General features: G+C 43.4%; 2 protein-coding genes across 2 annotated transcripts; both read left to right on the top strand.

Moving 5' to 3' along the window:
* The first annotated feature begins 17 nt into the window (after positions 1–17).
* On the top strand, positions 18–9,089 carry LOC149318396 (heme A synthase COX15-like). Its single transcript, XM_089509600.1, has 9 exons — positions 18–157; positions 1,578–1,765; positions 3,322–3,444; positions 3,660–3,846; positions 4,254–4,421; positions 4,996–5,077; positions 6,067–6,221; positions 6,962–7,075; positions 8,298–9,089. Exons 1-9 carry the CDS (start codon positions 83–85, stop codon positions 8,427–8,429), a joined length of 1,224 nt encoding a protein of 407 aa, XP_089365726.1. The 5' UTR covers positions 18–82; the 3' UTR covers positions 8,430–9,089.
* A 1,753-nt stretch (positions 9,090–10,842) lies between these two features.
* LOC149318397 (V-type proton ATPase subunit e 2) lies at positions 10,843–14,203 on the top strand. Its single transcript, XM_089507792.1, has 4 exons — positions 10,843–11,008; positions 11,588–11,635; positions 13,152–13,269; positions 13,641–14,203. The coding sequence occupies exons 1-3, from the start codon at positions 10,905–10,907 to the stop codon at positions 13,243–13,245; spliced, it is 246 nt and encodes an 81-aa protein (XP_089363918.1). The 5' UTR covers positions 10,843–10,904; the 3' UTR covers positions 13,246–13,269; positions 13,641–14,203.
* The last annotated feature ends 1,490 nt before the right edge of the window (positions 14,204–15,693 follow it).

Genomic DNA, 15,693 nt, shown 5'->3' on the forward strand with positions numbered 1-15,693 from the left:
TCCGGGTCAGAGGGGAAAGCTACTTCCGGGTCGTGTTTTTTTTATGTAATTTAATTTGTTCTGTTTGATTGCCTTGGAAGCGATGCTTTTACGGACGGCGCTCGGAGGGGCTCGCTTCCTGCCGCCGCCTCGAGGAAGAGCCTCCTCTCTGGGCCAGGTAATGGCATGTGCCTCGTTTGGAATGGGAACGAGGCCAGAGGCTGCGTCCACACGGCAGATATAATCCAGTTTGACCCCGCTTTAGGTGCATTTAAGGTATCTTGTGGATACCTTGTGTTTAAAAATGTAGCATTGAGGACATAAGTCAGTTGTGCTGAGCTTCTTAGCCAGTAGCTATTACTGCAGATACTCGACTATTGAAGTCGCGAGATTTGGAGAAATTAAACATAAGAGTGATTCTTCAATATTAAAGCTGTTATAATTCAAGAATGGTCTTAAATATAGCTTGGAGATGTCTTTGTCTAAAATACAGAGCCAGATGGAAGGTATATGTGACCTAACCATATATACTTTTTAGCTAATTACGTTTAAAGACAGCTGGTAAGCGTATGCGTCTTTAGATAATCATATCTATAGGCAGTTGAGAGATACGTGTTTTTTAAATTAATGTAATCTGCTTTGAGTGCTGTATCTGTCAATTGCAACTATATATTGAATTACATGTAAAGGATAGAATTGCCCTTTAATGACAGGTGTTAGTAGAGTGGTCTTTCAAACAACTGGATGATGTAATGGGTTGCCATAAGTATAAAAGAAGTGAAGAGTTATTTGTTTGGAGCAGACAAATTTGAGTCTTGTCTTTTCTCTGTCCAAGCTTGCTTTGATTTTGCAAAGCCAAATAAAGTGTTTGTTCCTGTCACACCCACGTTTGGATGTGGCGCGTGCGTGACGTCATCATGGCGGCGTCCGTGTGGACAAGACGCCACCATGATGCCACCACTGGCACGTTCTAGGGTTAGGGACCGCGCGGTTGGTGCATGGTCCCTAACCCTAAAACGTCGCTTTTCGGCCATTTGTCTCAGCCCAACGAATCTAAAGGATGAAGCAAAGGAAAGCAGTGGCAGAGAACTTACAAAATTCCAGCCGGCGTTTGTGCTCATACTAAAGGCTGGATGGATGAGAGAGTAGAGGGGGGTCAGTGCTTCAAGGCAGATTAAACTCTTGGCTTTCAACATACATACATACATACATACCTATATAATATGGGTTAAAATACAGTACTTACATTGACTTGGGGATAAGTCAACTCAGTTTTTTTTGGGGGGTCAGTTTTTTAACCCAAATTTCTAGACTTATAGATGAGTATATACAGTAATATTTCTGTTATCCATTCTTCTGTTTTGGGTCACCTAAGGATGAGGTCCTTAATCCTTTTGGTTCTTAGAACAGTTTTCTGTACTAAAGACAATCTTCTTGATGTAGCAAAGATACACATGACTCTAATGAGCTTTTTCTGTGGCCCTGTTTCCTAGTTTTATGTAAGCAGCACTCTTTCATTTTGTTGTAGCTATATGATGGATTGGAGATTTGTTCTCAGTACGATCAGTAACAATTGTCACCAACTTCTGTGTCCTCAGCAATGTCTCCGATGGTGGCAACTTCCCCAAAGACGGACACAACACAGTGTTGTATCAGAAGTGGCTTCTCATGCCAGAGTGACGGTACCGCCTGTCCCCAATGCTGTGACAAATCGGTCTGTAGGGCGCTGGCTCTTAATCTGCAGTGGCACTGTAGCTGGGGCTGTGGTGCTTGGTGGCATTACTCGGTAAGGAGACTTTGTCTTCCCTAGGTTTTCACTAACTTTATTTTTGCTTTTGACAGTAAAATCCCCAGTTCTCCTAGATGGAGGATCTTTCTGCCCCCAACAAGTTTGTTTCCTTCTTTTTAGGATATTTCTGCTATGCAACAGGAATGATAATTCCGGGTGGCCCCTATAGCATGTGGAATTAAATTTCCATAGAGCAGGAAGCTCACAATGATTATTTTAGGCTCTGAGATAGTCTTTGTGACCCTCCTTCCCTTTGGATGCTTGTGTCATAACTTTTCTGTCCTTATTTTACAAGTGCCTTGAAAGGACAAGAGTTCCATAACATAATGCATGATTTGATATATGTGACAGCATTATAGATATAAATCAGAAAGCTTCGCCCAAGTCATAGAAGTACAATTAATTAATTAATTAATTAATTAATTAACCTCCCTCCTTTTTCTCCAATAATGGGACTCAGGGCACCTTAAAAAAAATTTAAAACCCGTTCAAATTTAAAACCATACAGAATCATCATCTATCTTTTAAAAACTATCAATCTATAAAGTTAAAACCATTCAAAATTCATTAGAAGATAATATTTAAAAATGAACAATGCATCACAACACACCATTAAAAGCCTGTCATAGACAATTCCTAAAAGCCTGACAGGATAGGAAAGTTTTTACTTGCTAGCAAAAGGAGAGCAAGGAGATAGTGAGGGAGTTCCAAAGTCTGGAAGTACCCACCCAAAGAAGCTTGAGAAAAAGTGGGAAAAGGGGAACGTCCTGTTCCAAAGATCTTAGAGCTTAAATAGAGTCATATAGGGCAATATAGTCCTTCAGATAGCCTGGCCACAATCCATGTAGGGGTTTGTAGATCATAACTAACACTTTGAATTATGGATAGAAACAGACCAGAGCCAATGGAGCTGTTGCACCAAAGGAGCTGTTCACTCAAAATATCACCTTGTTCGGTGCATTTTACTTCTAGACTTGCAGAATAATAATTATATGGGAATCACATGGTGCTCCAAATGTTGTTGGACTGCATTTCTCACCATTTCCTGTGCGGTCCATGTCTTTGCCTACTGGGAGTAGCAGTCTAGCAACATCTGGATGGCCACACAATTGCCACACCTCTTTTAGAAGCAAGTATAGTATAATAGTTAGAGCGCTGGACTACAACTCTGGAGACCAGTGTTTGAATCCCCACTCAGTCATGGGAATCCACTGGGTGACCTTTGGCAAATCAACTGTCTCAGTCTCAGAGGGAGGCAAAGGCAGCCCCCCTCTGAACAATCTTGCCAAGAAAACTCCATGATAGGACTGCCTTAGGTTTGCCATAAGGTGGTAATGGCTTGAAGTCACAGAGCAGGAGCAAGTATCTAATACTAGGTGTGTGGCAAAAGCATGGGACAAGTGTATGCATAATTGAGATAATGCACTCACATCAGGTTCTGTATTTTCCTCTTAGGTTTTCAAGCTGCCTTTCTAAAGACACATGCATATTCCACATTTCATATTATAGCAGCTTCTCCAAGTGGTAAATACTTGCTGTGCTGTCTTTCTCAGGCTGACAGAATCTGGACTTTCAATGGTTGACTGGCACTTGGTACGGGAGATGAAGCCTCCTCAGACACAGCAAGAATGGGAAGCAGAATTCCAAAAGTATCAGCAGTTCCCAGAATTTAAAATGTAAGTGTGAAGATTCCTAGAAATTAAATTTCCTTTGGAGAGAGACATCTCCTCTGCTATCATAAGTAAAGAGATATCCCAGGAGAGGGCAGTTTTTGATAGTGCTTCTGGAAGGAAATTAAGGTGGAAAGACAGGATGATGACATCTTGTTAGAGCTTTTAAATTCTTCTTTAATATTGCTTATTATTACATCTTTTCTCCCCAAATTGAACAGCCTAAACCATGACATGACACTGACAGAGTTCAAATTCATCTGGTACATGGAATATTCACACCGTATGTGGGGAAGGCTTGTTGGATTGGCTTACATCCTTCCAGCAGCTTACTTTTGGAGAAAAGGCTATCTGAACCGGTCCCTGAAGGGTCGAGTCCTTGCCCTCTGTGGGTTTGTTTGTTTCCAGGTAGGAAAAAACTCTGAAATCTTGAAATCATTAAACAACTATGGAGGTATCCAAGGTAACTGAGATAGAAAATGAAAGCTGCAAGAGCTGATGATGATTTATGTAATGCTAGGATTGTGATGCCCAGTAATTCTGCAGATTCTTCAGTGTGATGTTCGGAAGGGTTGTTCAGAAAGAGCACCCCTTCACAGCTTGGCAGTTTTCTTCTCTTTTGGCACAGGCTACAAACAGCTGTTTTCTCTTTTTGCCAATAAATGTAGGATGTTCTTTTCTGAAAACTGTGATGAAAAATGAGATGATGAAAGTGAACTGGATATCTGCTTTGATATTGTTTACTGTATATGATATTAACAGAAGTAATAGTGGGCTTTGTATCATACCTCTAATTCTTCTGTTGTTTTTGGTAGGGGCTCTTGGGCTGGTACATGGTAAAAAGTGGACTGGAGGAAAAGCCAGACTCTCATGATATCCCTCGCGTTAGCCAGTACCGTTTAGCTGCACACCTGGGATCTGCACTTGTTCTTTATTGCTATAGCTTGTGGACTGGACTATCATTACTACTGCCACAGCACAAGGTGTGTAAAAGCGGAGAACCTGAGTGAAAAAAGTAAGTGTTAGTGATTATCCATCTCTTAATCAAAGGGTTAAAGCAACAGAAGAAATTCTGTCATGTTCACTTGCTGTACTCATGTGGGAGGAACGTGATTCTGCATCCTGCTGCTCTGGTCCTGATAGTTTTTGGCTTAAAGCAAGATACGTACAATGCAGGTATTATCTCACATACTAAGAATTCCTAATAGTTTCTGGAAAATGTGGCTGAACTGTAGATATGCCACACAATGGTTATATGAAGAGAGCAGAAAGGGCATCTAGTTTTTGTTGCTGACTTAGCCATTAACAGTGAAACATAGATCTTTGTCTGTGGATAAGGATCTATTGAAGAGTTCTGTGTCCTGAGCCAGCGGAGCACATACATTGGAATCCGATTCATGTCTTCTTAAAACTAGGCCCTGTTGAATTTAGTGAGACTTCCTCCCTAGGGAAATATGTGTCTTGGATTGCAGCCTTAGTGGCCTTGCTCATCCTCATAGAATGTATAGAGGTTGTTGTCTATCCCTTTAATCATATTTCTCCTTATATTTTTCACAGTTACCTGAAACTCGCCATCTCCTACACTTAAGAAGGTTTGCTTATGGAACAGCAGGTCTTATCTTTCTCACTGCACTTTCAGGTAAAGGTCTCCATTATTAATTATGCTTTTTTATTTGTAAATTTTGTTTTAATTTATAGATATATCGACAAAGGCGGTTTACAGACTGCCCCTTTGGGGCAGCCTGTACCCGCCCCTTTCCCTGACGGATCGGGGCCTCAGCTGCCACAGCGGCAGCCCTGAGGCCCCGATCCGCCACTTTTCCGGGCAGCGGGAAGCGGCAAAATGTTGCTTCCCAGCTGCCTGCAAAGGGGGTGTTCTTGGGGCTTCATGCCCCAAGGACACCCAACAGCAGCGGGAAAAGGAGAAAGGGGCCGCTTGGCCCCTTTCTCCTTTGTGTTGCTGGTGCAGCCGTGTAAAGACTGCGCCAGCGACGCAAACCCAGGAAGGAGCTCCATTTCAGGGCTTGTTCCAGCGCCGCGGAAAGGGAGCCACAGGCGCTCTTCTGTGGCGCCAGGACACCACGTCTGCGCCACTCCATTTGGAGGTGGCGCGGCCATGATGTCCTAATGGCGGCGCCCATGTAGAATGGGCGCCGCCATTTTGTACGTACCCTGTACATACTAGGGTTGGGGGCATCTGAAAGAGATGCCCTCGGATAACCCTAGTACGTACAGAGTACGTACTAAAAGGCCCATCTCTAAAGGGCCAAATAAAAACTTTCATTCAAACAGTTAAAATAGATTTTGACAAAAGAGAATATCTGTGAGAAATTACACACATCATACCCATTGTAACATATAGAGATTTTGTTTCATTTGTTTTGGGTGGTCAGCAAACCCCATAATCTGTGGGAAGTGGCTTCAGATCCCAGCAAAGTTCTCACCTTTTCTTAACAGAAGGTAGGTCTGTTTAAAATGCATATTACAGGCCAGTACATCACACTGGGAACTGCAGTATAGTCTTGAGGGGAAAGGACGTAAATGTAAATTCTTACCATCGTTGGTGGTAATTGTCAAATGGCTAGTGTTACTCCACACATAGTTTAGCCTCTTTTTCTGGAACTATAGGGGCATTTGTGGCAGGACTGGATGCTGGACTTGTATACAATTCCTTTCCCAAGATGGGGGAACGCTGGATTCCTGATGACCTCCTTGCCTTTTCTCCAGTGCTAAAGAATGCATTTGAGAATCCCACAACTGTACAGTTTGATCACAGAATTCTGGTATGTGACCTTTTTTGGTTTGTTTCTCTTGATTTTGTTCTGTATGGCAAAGAAACTGGGAATATAGGAGAGTCCATATGTCAGGATAAAGCATAACATTAGTATCTCTATGGTATTGCTTTCAGTCCCTGCTGTAATCAATTAAAGCAGGGGTAAGAATGTGGATGTACAACTCCCACCAGCCCTAGCTAGCATAGCCAATGGTAAGGGATGCAGGGATTTCCAGTTTAGCAGCATCTCATGTTCATGCTACCAACTTCTGTCTTTCAGTTAGTCTGAAAGGTACTGCAAGATTACTGTGCATAGCATCTGGAGAGTTACATATTCCCTGTCCCAGAAATAAAGGTTGTAACAGAGTAGGCAATGAAGACCATCTTTATTTAAGGCTAAATGAATGGTGGCTGTACTGTACTCTATACATTTCTTTGTGCCTGAAAACATGCATGTATTATTATTGTGAGATAGTTAAAAGCAGAGCTGAGTGGAGATTTTTAATTGGAACTGATTAGCTGTTAAAACCAGTGTTGAACTCCATATTGTGGACAGCTATCAGGAATATGAATCAACCAGAGAGATGTGAAGAAATGTGATACTTGTGTAGAGTATGGATCTGTTTATCTAATTCTGGTGCCATTTCCCCATCGAAGTCTGCTTATCTTGTAAAATAGTAGTTCTTCTAAGATTTTTTTGGAAGGTATTTACTCATTCCTTCACAAAGTACTTTTCTCTTCTTCCTTTAGGGAGTTTCTTCTGTCACAGCCATCACCGCTCTCTACCTGTTTGCTAAGAAAGTTCCTCTCCCACGGAGGACTAGAATGGCAGTTGCTTCTTTAATGGCTGTAGCATACCTCCAGGTATTGATTCTGTCTTTTAACACTTTTAGGCACATAATAACTTCTGATCATGAGTAATAATCTGCCCTCCTTCCAGTTGCCTACCTGTTCATATCTGATGTGTTATATTGGATGCCTGTCTCAGCCATGTACAACTGGAACTAGTGGCAGCAATTGTCTTTGCTTTAAGACAAAAGACAAAAATGGAGATGCAGTAATGCTGTGCTATGGAAACCCAGAGTAGGGTTATGGTTACTACCTTTCCATGCTACTTCTGCAACTTGGGTTTAAATTGAGATTACTTTGTCTCCATGAAGCACAGTTAAAATATTGCTACAACTAGTCCAGTGATGGTGAACCTTTTACAGACCGAGTGTCCAAACTGCAACCCAGACCCCTCTTATTTATTGCAAAGTGCCACATCCCTCTGGCTTTCTAATAGGAAACTCTGGCAAATTCTGTGTTAGGGTGACAGCATGTGTGCCCACAGAGAGGGCTCTGAGTGCCACCTCTGGCACGCGTGCCATAGGTTCACCATCACTGAACTAGTCTTTCTAGTAGTAGGTTTTTAACAGTATGTGAATGTGAAAGAAAGTGAAAGGAAATTTGTAGCAACAGCCAGGAGCAGAGGCACTATCCCGTCTTGTTTCCAAAATTGCTTTGTTATATATAGAGCAAGGGGGCAATCATATGCCCCTCAACCTTTCTTTGATCCTCCAAGGCCCTGGCACCCACCATTAACTTTTCCCTTGCTTTCTTTCCCCCAAAATGGCCATGTGCTGCTCTTGGAAGCTTCCAGGATAAGTGGATTTACTTTAAAAAAAAACAAAACAAAACTTTCAGACCCAGAAGTTACAACTAGAAGTGATTGAGTTATGAATTTTGGCTGAACTTTATGACCTGGCAGAGAGGCAACAATTGACCTGCTGCAATGCTGCAGTTGCTCTTCCCTCATAGAATAGTACCCTTGTTTTGTGATTCTGTTGTAGTTCTTTTGTGGTTCAAGGGTGTGAATCATGCAGTTCTCCAGATCTTGTTGAGCTGTAATTGCCAGCATCCCTCACCACTGGCTATACTGGCTAGGGCTGGTAGAATCTGCAACCCAACAACATCTGAATGGCCACATGATTCCCACCCTTTGGTAAGAGGTACTCACTTTTTTTGTAAACTGCAGACATATTGATAAGCATTCTGCTTTTTCTTTTGATACTTCATTGATACTTCACTTCTTGCTCCTTTGCAGGTCACCTTGGGCATCAGCACACTACTTCTTTATGTTCCAACACCTTTAGCAGCCACTCATCAGTCAGGTTCCTTGGTATTACTCAGTGTGGCCCTGTGGCTGATGCATGAACTTAGGCGAGTCCCTAAGTAGTCCTGCTTTCTTTAGCCAGGTGCTGAGGAGTCAGTTGCTGCCTTGCTACATGTGCCACAGCTTGCCTGCCTTAAGGCCTGGACATAAAGAAGATATTGAAGAGCAGCATCTTAACTTCCTGATGTGGAGTGTTTTGTTGCAAAATTTGAGGAAGAGGGGCCACCATCTGTTGAGTTATCCTTTACTAGGGTGTGAAGCAGATAAGACTGTCTCTGGTAAGAACTACTAATGTTTCAGATGCATTTCAGATTCTACTGGGCCATCTCTGTGCAGCTGCAGTCTAATTTTGGTGGAGTCTCTTCCTTAGGGGTGGGTAACCTATAGCCCTCCAGATGCCTTTCTATCCCTATGCTAACAGGGTGATAAGAGCTGCAGTTCACCAACATATACAGATGTTCTCCAGCTTTGCTTGATTCCTACATTTGTGAAGGATAAAATACAACAGAATTAGTATACATTGGGATTGTATCCCCAGAATTGTGGATGAACAACAAATGGCTACATTTTATAAACTATTACAGTGGTGGTAGGGCAGGCTTACTGTATATCATGGATTTTCTGTAAGAATATACCCCAGATTTCTTTAACTAGAATTTTATTAATATATTAATAATGTAATGCAGTTGCTGAACATACCTTTATTTAATAAAAAGCTTCTCTATTTATTGTTCTTGTCCATTATTAATCTTACATTGTTCTCATGCAGCCTTCCTTATGACAAACTTACTGGCTGTTTTGTAATATCTTATAATATGAGGCAGGGCTGGTTTAAGAGATTATGCTGCCAGAGGCAAAGCAGAAAATGCCTCTCTCCATGAAGCTGCAGTGTCCAAATCTATGGTGTACTTTTGGCAAATGAGGAAGAAGATCCCACAAGTGCTGTTTGTATGTGGCAATACACAGATTAAAAAATATGTAACATAGGGATTCTGGGAGTTGTGCTCCAAAATGATGTGTCAGAAGTGGGATGCTGTGCCTCGGCAGCTAAGACCCTGACTCTTGACGATCGCAAGGCCAGCAGTTCAAGGTCCAAGCGCCACGTGACACAGAGGCCTCCCATCACTAGTCATAGCTTCTGCTCATCTAGCAGTTTGAAAGCATGTAAAAGTGCAATCAGATAAATAGGTACCATCTCAACGGGAAGGTAACAGTGTTCTGTGCAGCCATGCTGGCCACATGACCATGGAGTCATCTTTGACAAGACTGGTTCCCTCGGTTTAGTAACAAAGATGAACACTGCCCTTTGTGTCAGTTCAGGGAGAAAAGGAATACAATAACATCCAAAATCCACAAAACTGATGCATTGATTGGACCAACCAAAATGTACAAAATATATGTTGCAGCCTTTTGAAGCTCTGCTGGCTTCTTCTTCAGGCACAGGTGTTAAATTCATACAGGAGGGGAAAAAACCTATGATGATGTTAGTCATATAATAAAGGTATGATCTTGCTTGGATTTTATTGTACTTTGCAGCATGGCTTATTGGTTTCACTACGACTGGAAACCAGGGTTTGATTCCCCGCTCGGCCTTGGAAACCCAGCAAGTGACCTTGGGGGAGTCACACACTCATCCTCAGACAGAGTGACCCTAGGTCCTACTTTTCCAGGACATGTCCTCCATTTCAACTTTCTGTTCAGGAGGAGTTCCACAATGTCCTCCATTTGGAGCATGACTAAGAAGCATGGGTTTACATTTCTATCAGTGTTTGAGTTTTTCTTTGGTTATGTTCTCCGTTTTGCTTGAGCGGCATACATATTGAGGTGCCTTGTCCTCCATTGGACATCTGATCGCCTTGATTAACGATGACACTGCTCCTACCATTACGTTTCAACCTCAGTATGTGTTTTGAGCATTTGGGTTGGCCAAATAAAAGGATCACTGTTTTGTGGGTTTTGGGTGTTATTGTACTTTGCTATATGGCCAGCATGGCTACCCCTGAATATAATACTAAGCTAATAGGGTCACCAGAGTCCAAAACAGACTGCAGAAATAATCCAGTTTGAGACTGCTTTAACTGCCCAGGCTGAAAGCTAGGGAATTCTGGGAACTGTAGTTTTTGTGAGACATTTAGCCTCTGTCAGAGAGAGCTCTGGTGCCACAATAAACTACAACTCCCAGGATTCCCAAGCACTAAAGCAATCTGAGACGGGATTATTTCTCCAGTGTGTTTTGGACCCATAGTATGTCAGAAACGAGTCGAAGGCACACAATAAAAATAAGCATGGCCCACTGGGCTTCTCTGGGATACATTTTCTGAGGAAAAAGAAAGAGAGGCCGTTCTCTGAGGGGATGACGAAAGAGCAGGCGCCAGCCAATCAGAGCGACTCCTGAGGCGCTGCCTCGGCTGCCACTCAGTGCAGCCTCGTGCCGGGCGACCAATGAGAGGCGCGGGTGAAGGGAGGGGGCGGGACCTGGCTCTTGCCAGTCAAAGGCGGCAGCGGCGGCGTCTCCTCCTCTCAGTGGCTCTTGGCAAGATGACTGCGCACAGCTTCGCCCTCCCGGTCATCCTCTTCTCCATCTTCTGGGGGCTGGTGGGCTTCGCCGGGCCATGGCTCGTGCCGAAGGGGCCCAACCGCGGGTGAGGCGCTCCCTCAGCACGGGCTCCCCGTTCTCACGTTACATGGGGGGGGGGGGGTTGTGGGCAGGATAGCCAGGCGTCCTCCATTCCAGTCTCTCCTCCAGGAGGAATTCCAAAGCGTCCTCCATTCTGCGCATGACTAAGAGGCATGGATTCACATTTCTAGGAGTGTTTTTAGCTTTTGTTTTGGGCATGTCCTCCATTTTTGGAATGTTTGAATGAATGTCCTCCATTTGGGGGGCGCCTTGTCCTCCTTGGCGGTGAGGACATCTGGTCTCCCTGGGCGAGAGGGAGGAGGCCGGAGGAATATCCCGGGCTCAAGGCCTTCTCAGGGCCCTCTTGGCAAGGAAGACCATCCTCCCTCCCTCTTTCCTAGGCCTGCCATGGTCCAGTCCCTCATACCTGGCCATCTGTATGCTAGGTTTCCATTGCCAGGGAGTTTTGTGGGGGGCATCCTTCCAGAGTGGCACAGTCCCTTGTGTCACCTGCACATCAAAACCCTTTCTTGATGATACTTCCTTCCAACACCTTCTATCTTGTGAGCTTCACTAATTGAGCATCTTTTGTTTTTCGCTGCAGAGTGATTATTACCATGTTGGTGACCACTGCCGTTTGCTGCTATCTCTTGTGAGTACCAAGGTGTGGTGGGTGGGTGGGGTGGGACAGGGCCAGATGCAGAGCTAATGTGCTACCAGCAGAAGCTTGCCCACCTCCTCATTGCCAAGTAACCCAGTGCTTGCTGTTTCCTGGCGAATGGCAGCATGGAAAGCGATCCAGGACCTATACATATATGAAGAGGATTTCCACATTTCCGTACTACACTCTTATAGTGCTGCTATTCCACTTTTACTGCTCTGGCTGCTTCCTGTTGCATTCTGAGGTTTGTACGCTCCTCCCTGCACATTCGCTGGGGTTAGGGGCACAGGACCCCCGTGAATGTGGAAAAACCACACATAACAAAAATGCAATGTTTTTACCTGAGAGAACACATGTCTAGGAATCTCTGGGTCTTCCAGTGCAACTCTATGGTCAACATCTGCCAGACATTGACCATAGAATTGTGCTGGAGGAGCTGCAAATGCCTAGTGGAGTGTTCTCTCTAGGAATCTCTAGGTCCTTCAGTGTGACTTTTGGAGGACCTAGATATTCCTAGAGAGAACATATTAGTAAAATCCGTGAATAATCAAAGCTGCAAACGTCAAAACTGCAAACATGGAGGATGAGTGCAGTTCAGTAAGGCCTAAGAGCTCTCTGGCTGAGAATGCTAAGTGCCCCTCCTTAAACTGCAAATCCAGGAATGCAACAGGAGGCAGCCAGGACAGTTAAAGTGGAATAGCATTGTAGTGTGGTAATCTAGTTTGTTAAAGGTACTTCCTATGATCCTGCAGTTTCATCTTGATTCCCAGCTCTTTATTTAAGAGAGGTTTATGCAGGGCCACTAGTAAACTGAGAAGTATACACATCTCTTTCCCACCAAAAGCTGTGTGTCCCTTAGACATCCACCCCTATGCTAATGGGTTAGTGTCCAAGAAGTATTTTCTCTGGCCCAAAATACAGAGTAATTGTAACACACATTAATGTATGTGTAAGGAATTGGGATCTTACATCCCATAATACCTTTGCACTAGCCCGTTGAAGATGGGAGAGCATCCTGCTTGTCTCAAAGGAGTTTATCAGACAAGGGAAATTGGAAGTATAATCCAGTGGCAATCTGAACGCAATCATGGGGTTTCACGTTATTGCGTGATAGACTACCACACTCAATTTTGGGAAATGGGGAGTCAGTCCGAATGCAATCATGGGGTTTCATGTTATTGCGTGATAGACTACCACACTCAATTTCGGGCAACGGCAAGCTATTTTCAGGCAGTGGGAAGTCAGTTTGAATGCACTTTCTTTTCATTCAAAATTAAGAGAAATTCCTCCCATGTGATAAACTCCAAAGCTTTGTTATTGTGTCAGTCTCTCATCTCTATTTCCTTGGTAGTACACTTATGCCATACACCCTACCAGAGTGATATCGTTCCCTGTGTAAGGGCAACTGTGACACTACCTATACATGCCTTCCTGTTTCTAAATAGTGGTACCAAAGGAGTTGCAAACCAAGTCACATATTAGTTTTCCATCCTTCCCTTTCTTATAGCTGGCTGATAGCAATCCTGGCCCAAGCCAATCCATTGTTTGGGCCTCAACTGAAGAATGAGACCATCTGGTATGTGCGCTTCTTGTGGGAATGATCTGAATGGCTACAGATGCAACAGGTACTAAACTCTGCAAAAATATACATTTATAGATGTGATTAAACCTGTCTTACCCACATGTAATGTGTTAGCTGTGCCTTGAAAGGTGAAAAGGAAATGCTCCCACTGCCTAGTCCCTTACATCCCCAGGCTTATTGCTGTTGAAAACACTGAACTAGCCTGTCAGTAGCTTAGCCAACAAGACTAGAAACTCACTTCAGACAACTTGCATGGTTGCTACTTAGTAGTTCTATAAGACAGGTTTCTTCTCTTTCTGTCTGTGGAGTTAGCTGTATCAGTGCCAGGGGAAGGGCAGCAGATAAGATTAATTCAGGACAAGTTTGGAAGAAAGGTCAGTACTAAGACTATTTTCTCTCTCTCTTCTTTCTTAGACTTTCTTCGGATGCTAGATGCAGCTCACCCCCTTGGTCCTTCTGGTATAAATTCTATACGTCTTAACTGACAACCCCAAATGTCCCCATAGCAATAAGACCAAGATCCAAGCACATCAAGGGACCATTTTATATGGAGGGCCACCTACTTCCCATTTTAACTGTGTAGCTTGAGGTGTTTTACTAATGCTTTTAAATAATCAATAACTGGACTCTCTTGGCAGATGGGGGAAATGGAAGTCCTATTATTACTACAGTTTATTTATAAAGCGCTGTAAATTTACACAGCGCTGCACATAATTAAGTTAAAAATAGACCTGCCTGAGGCATATAATGAACCCTAAGATTAAATCTGTGCTGTGGAGCTCTCTTGTGTTCTCTTTGCTAAGACAAAGCACTTTCCTTACTTTGCAAAGGCATTTGTAGCCCCACTCTGTGTTTTGGTCTGTAAATGTCAAGGCTGCTGTGGCAAGGTACATACACTTCTTCCTCTATGTTGATTACCAGTGGTTAATGTATTTATCTGGTGTAAACTTGTACTGTGAAAATAAAATTTTAGTATGTAATCTTTTCTTGCCTGATGTCTGTAAACCTAAGAAGTCCTTGAAAATTGTGAGGGAGGAACAGGCAATTTGTAGCCTACTAAATACTGCAATTCCCATCATCCTTTATCACACCTAGGATTGGTAGAAGTCATAATCTGACAGTAACTGGACAGCTAAGTATTCCCCACAGCATACTTTGGAATATCATTTTCATTAGTCCTAGGCTGGTTAGAGCTTGTAAGAACTGGAGTGCAGCACAGGTAGAGGGAGGTTGGAGAAGGCTCTTTTAGATGGCAGCATGCAACCAGAGTACTGTACTGTTTGGGTGCTGGACTAAGAGGTGGCCTGCAGCCGCCTCTTTGCTGGATTGGGGCCGCGGCAACTACACGCCACAGCCTGGATCTGGCCTTTCCACGGTGCAAAAAGGAGCTGCAAAAAGTGGCTCCTTTTTGGGCCATGGAAAGGGTGCCATACCTAATGGTGCCGTCTTTTCAGCACTCCTTCTGTGCTGCGTCATCTGGACGCAGCACCAGAGGAGCGCTGTGATGTCGCCCACTGTGTGGCCAGAAGCATGGCGTGACAGCGGAATCAGGGCAGCGTTGGGGTATATGTCGTGTGGATGCCACGCCCCCACTCTGCCCTGAGGACAGCGTTTATCACTAGTCTGTTGAGGCTGTAATACTGCAGGAAATTAGGGTTTGAATCCCTACTCAGATACAGAAATCCACTGGGCAAGTCACACTCTCTGGACCAAAAGAGGAAGGCAATAGTAAACCTCCTCAGAATCAGTCTTGCCAAGACAATCCTATGATGGAGTTGCTGTAACTCACAGCCTGAAAGCATATAACAACAGTACAAATCAAAATCTGACTGTGCTGTTTCTCATGGAAGACTTCAGTGAAGCCATCAACCTTATCTAAGCAAGTGAGACACTTTCAGAGCAAAAAAATGGAAAGAAGCCTCTCTCAAGCCTATTTTTTTCCAACCCACTACAGTATAAAGCATACTTTTTTTCCTTAACCATGATACTAAATACATATAATGTATATACTCATGTATAAGTCTAGAAATTTTGGTCAAAAATTGACCCAAAAAACATGGGTCGACTTATCCACGAGTCAATGTAAGTCCTGTACTTGATGGTCACCTCCTTTTTCTGAGAGGCAAAATGCAAGCACTTTGTCCATCCTGGGAGCACCTAAAAAGCAGCACCAACCATCTCTACTCTCGCATACATCCAGCCTTTGTACAATATTTTAGACAATATTTTAAAAATATTGTGCATGGGAACTATCAGAAAGCAAAGGTGCCACTATCTTGGCAGTTGTACTTACTGGAACATTGTAAGTTCTTTGGCATCATTTTCCTATGCTTTATCTTTTACATTCTTCGTTACATGCCCCAAAGTTTTGACCTTGACTTATCCGCAGGTCATAGCAAAATCCATAATTTTGGTCCCAAAACCTGCCCTTGACTTATACATGAGGTCAACTTATAGTCGAATATAT

The sequence above is a fragment of the Sceloporus occidentalis genome, unplaced genomic scaffold (assembly GCF_023333645.1).
Source record: "Sceloporus occidentalis isolate IW3139 unplaced genomic scaffold, rSceOcc1.0.p SCAF_2, whole genome shotgun sequence".
In the NCBI taxonomy this organism is placed as follows: Eukaryota; Metazoa; Chordata; class Lepidosauria; order Squamata; family Phrynosomatidae; genus Sceloporus; species Sceloporus occidentalis.